Below are 4,493 nucleotides of genomic sequence, written 5' to 3' on the forward strand. Positions count from 1 at the left end.
TGCGACGTAAATGTACGTTATTGCATGCCAATAAAGCTCTGTTGAATTGAGAGAGAGAGAGAGAGGGGGAGAGAGAGAGAGAGAGAGAGAGAGACGGGGACTCGACCGCTTTGGCGACCTCGCCCCTCCCCTGAAAGGGAGGTGGGAGTCTCTCTCTCTCTCTCACACACACCACTCCCGTGACCACTCCCCCTGCCTCCACCCCCCCCCCCACCCACCCTCTTCCACACTCACCTGTCCGTCCGGTATCCCCCCCACCCCCACCCACACCCACACCCACACACACCACCCCCACATAGCTCCACCCCCCCCAGGTAGAAGGCATTGTGGGTATAAAGGCATGCAAAGTGTCACAGCCCCCGTCTGCTCTTCTCCTGTGAGAGAGAAGGAAGGAACACAAGTCACTCACTCACTCACGAGGGAGAGTGAGAGAGAGAGAGAGAGTGAGAGAGAGAGAGAGAGAGAGAGGCGGAGTGAGGTTCATAGAGAATATATTGGATTGCTCTTCTTCCAACCGGCCAGACCTGCGTTGGGTTGTTGCTGCAACCATGGGGCTCGGAGTAAGTGGACTTTGTTTTTTTTTAAACTTTCCCTAATGACCTTGTTTTCTTAACTTTGAACTTGTTCTCATTTTGGTTCTTAAACTGACAAAACCCTAACCTGGCACTCACGAACAGCAGTCCAGGTTAGGGCTTTTTTCCCCCCTTCTTTTTTGGTTCTTTCTTCTATTCTGTTTTTAAATTCCTATCATATTCCTTCGTTCCATTCCACTCTATGGCACGTTCTCCCTTCTGTTTCCTTCATGTGCTTCCTGTAACAAGCTGTTGAGTTCACGGCCGGTTCGCGTCATGAGTTATTGGTTCAGCGTGACACACACTAGTGTGTGTGTGTGTGTGTGTGTGTGTGTGTGGTTGTGGGGGGTGGGGGGGAGAGTGCCCTCACAAGCAAACTTTTCCTTAAAACTTAATCTCTGTGTTTGCATTTCGAAAATCTTTATCATGAAAGCAAAACAGTTGACCTGCTTTTCTGCGTGTGTACTGTGCATGTGTGTGTGTGTGAGTGTGCGTGTGTGTGTGCCTGTTTTCCTGTTTTCAGGACATCATAAGAGGGGATTTTGAAATGGGTCTGAGGAGGGAGGGGGGGAGGGGGGTCGGGGGGCACGTAGCAGGACTCGAAAATCCTGATAATCCTGAAAGTACTTTCGTAACAGGAGTTGACACAAGTGCTGTGTTTGAAAGGAAGAAAAGAAAAAACGTGCGTCTGCCTGGCACCGCGCCGCATTCGACGAGGAAGTGCTGCTGCAAAAGCTTGCGCGTTGGAATAAGCTCCCTCTCGTATCCCGCGAGGTGGGGGTATTATAGATGAAACGCAAATAACTTCGGCTAGCTAACTAACCGTGTCTCTCTCTGTCTCTTCTTTCTCGCAGAGAGGTAAAGATGAGTACAAGCTGGCGGCCACCTCCGAGGATGGCAAGAAGCAGACCAAGAAGCAGAAGAAGGAAGCCAAGAAACTGAACATGGAGGACCTGAAGAAAGAGGTGGACATGGTGAGTACGATGAGGAAAAATAAGAAACACCTCACACACACACACACAAGCCCCCCCCCCCGCTCCAAAAAAAGCTTGTAAACTTTTACAGCTTGCTTATGATATGAGTCAAGCCCCTTGACAGCGTAACGCAGAGAGCGTACAGACGCCGGTGAATGCAAAACGTTCCATTCTGTGCTCGTCTCTGAGACAAGAGGAACGGTGACGAAAGGATGTCACCGATGTTTACTTCAAGTCACACTTAAGGAAGAGGTCACTTCAGTCACTGAGTTAGTTAACAAAAGGCTAAGCTAATTAAGGGGGTGGGTCCATTCATTGGATTCAGTGGATTGATTTGAGTGGGCTGGGACTGCAGCTGCTTGCTGTGAGATACAAAGTGTTACTCACTCTTCCTTTTGACAACGCATAAACCCAGCTGTCACTGCAAGGTGCTTAAGCACCAAGTGTTAACTGTACTCCTGTGAGGTGTAAAAATAGACCAGAGATGGCAATTTTTGCACTCAAGAGTCAGTGACAGCACTATACACACGACAACTGCTCCGGCTGTATTTTTAGGTGACATTGACAACAATGTAGTATGAACGTGACTCCGTGAAGGCAGTTCTTTCTTTTTTGGTTAATGCTCCCTCTGCGTGTGGATGTTGCTTTGCAATTCCCCGAGACACGGCGATAATTACCGTGTTATTGTCAGGGTTTGGGGATGAAATGCCATGCTAGCGTCTAGCCAGTGTGATTCTTAAGCAGATCACTAGCCTGCGGTGCAGTGTGGTCCGGTGCACCGTCTCAACCAGCCCACACTGTTATTAAGGAACTCCTCATTTCCCTTAAGGCATAATAACCACATACATGTACGTACTCATCCACAGTGGTAATAAGTAAATAAGTACTTGAGTATATCCAATCCTTTTCAATTCTATACTCCCACTACATCTCGGATCCAAATATTGTACTTTTTACTCCACTACATTTATTTGAAAACCTTTAGTTAGTTAGTTTTTTAGATTTGGATTATTATTACAAAACTTAACATGAACCACTTCAAGCACTATACATTCCAGGCCATTTGAAAATAGCCATCTACGACATGTTTTCAAAAGATTTGTATGCATTTGAAATGAAAAATAAATGTAATGAATAAATGAGTACTTTACCCACCACCCTCATCCAGATTGAGCATTCCTCTGAGATGCAGTGTGTGTGTGTGTGTGTGTGAGGGGGGGGGGGGGGGGGGGGACACGGTGTGTAGGCAGGCAGGCTAAAGTTTAGATAAAGACTTGTTGTTGAGCGATCCACGCGGATTAATTGGCAGTGCAAGGTCATCGGCTCTGTCCGTCGACCCCCACCCCGCATGCAAGCAAGCAGTCATCAGCCAAGGTCATTGCCAAGGTCGCTGACGGTCCTGCAGCTCTCAGAGTTCAGGAGAGTCTCAGGCTGCTAATAAAACTTGTCGAAACACCAACCTGTTTCAATGATTTATAATATACAAACCGTGTCAAAGTAACGCCTGTGCAGCTATCAGTTACGGTATGCAGTGTTATCTTTAACAGCAGATTCTGATTCAGTCTTAGTCTTTTGCCCATTCGACTAAATATCAAAAACCTTAGTCTTTTAGTCTTTAGTCTTAATCAACAAAATGGACACTGCTGATTAGTGAGCATTACTCTCCGTGGCCTCACACGAAGAGAGTTTATTTCCCTTTTTAGCAGAGCTGTGGCATTACGAGGGAAGAAAAGACCTCTATCTATGCCCTTCAGCTTCCCTGAACTATCTTATCTTGTCGTTCTGTTATTGTTAAAAGTGCTGAACTATCTTGTTGTTCTGTCATTGTTAAAGTTCTGCATGTCACGGTGTCTCCTGTAAGTCTGTGTCAAACTTCTGAGTCTCTGTCGAGCTTAAAAGGCATTGTTTTATCATGGTACTTTGGCTATTGGAAAAATAGCAGATATATACAAGAAGCTTGTACATCTGCTATTTTTGAAAGATTTTGAAAATGTGTGCAAATCCTTTGAATATATATATTATTTTAAGTTTTAAAGCGTTGATTTTTTATTCAAATATTTGCTTCTGGGGGGGGGGGGGGGGGTTCCCTGGAACAAAATGTTTTGAGATGGGGGTCGAATAGGGGCCAAAAATTAGGGTTCTTGACATGAAAAGGTTTTGAGCACCACTGATATTTAGCAACGTGTGTTTTTCAGAAGACTTGTTATAGGATTTAGAAGATATTTGTAGAATCGGCCTCAGGTCTGAATGGGTTAAAAAAAGCAGTGCCCTTGGCAGAGGTCGTTGAAAGCCGACAGTCTCACAAACGACTTAACCATTCATGGCAAGTCCTCCGAATGCACTCTGCTCTAAGATGTCAGTCACGATATTATCGTAACTCATTAATAATATGAATAACTCATTAATATATGAATGTTAATCCACTGTTTCTCAACATTTGGGTTCCGGGAACCAGACCACCCTTCACAGCCAGGTCCTGGGGTGTCCATTTGTACACACTCGCATGAGTTAAATTAACACTGGGGGATTCCACAGGAGGGTTTGGGGGCTACCAAAATTGTATTTTGTTTTTGTGAGAATCCCTGTGGTATAATGTGTGCTGGAAAGTGCCCTTCAAGTGTCATTGAGTCGTGCTGTAGTGTGCCAGTGTCCTGGGGAATCTCCCATGAAAGGTCATTTATTCTCCAACTGGGTTGAAGTCATGATAGATTATATTTGACATTAATAATATTAATAATATTAATAATATTTTTTTAGATATAATAATGCGTTATCTTTGACATGGCTTATTTATTTATTTATTTAACACATGGACCACCTTAACCACCTAAGTATTGATTTTACGTTCAGAAATAGTGAAAATAGCTGATCTACAAGCTCACAAAATGTTGACAGATTCCACCTATATTGTAAAGTTAAACCAAGAGAAAACCGGAGAGAAGTGCAT

The 4,493-nt window shown here is 44.5% G+C and overlaps 1 protein-coding gene across 1 annotated transcript in view; it reads left to right on the top strand.

The window, feature by feature from the left end:
• Window positions 1-372: 372 nt before the first annotated feature.
• The window catches only part of atp1a1a.4 (ATPase Na+/K+ transporting subunit alpha 1a, tandem duplicate 4), a 26,561-nt gene continuing 22,440 nt past the window's right edge, over window positions 373-4,493 (top strand). Inside the window, exons 1-2 of the mRNA XM_080758201.1 lie at window positions 373-560; window positions 1,427-1,546. Of these exons, the coding sequence (XP_080614327.1) occupies window positions 549-560; window positions 1,427-1,546 (132 nt within the window). The 5' untranslated portion in view covers window positions 373-548. The remainder of the gene's footprint in view (window positions 561-1,426; window positions 1,547-4,493) is intronic.

This window comes from Protomyctophum bolini (assembly GCF_963924005.1).
Source record: "Protomyctophum bolini genome assembly, chromosome: 24".
Classification (NCBI taxonomy): Eukaryota; Metazoa; Chordata; class Actinopteri; order Myctophiformes; family Myctophidae; genus Protomyctophum; species Protomyctophum bolini.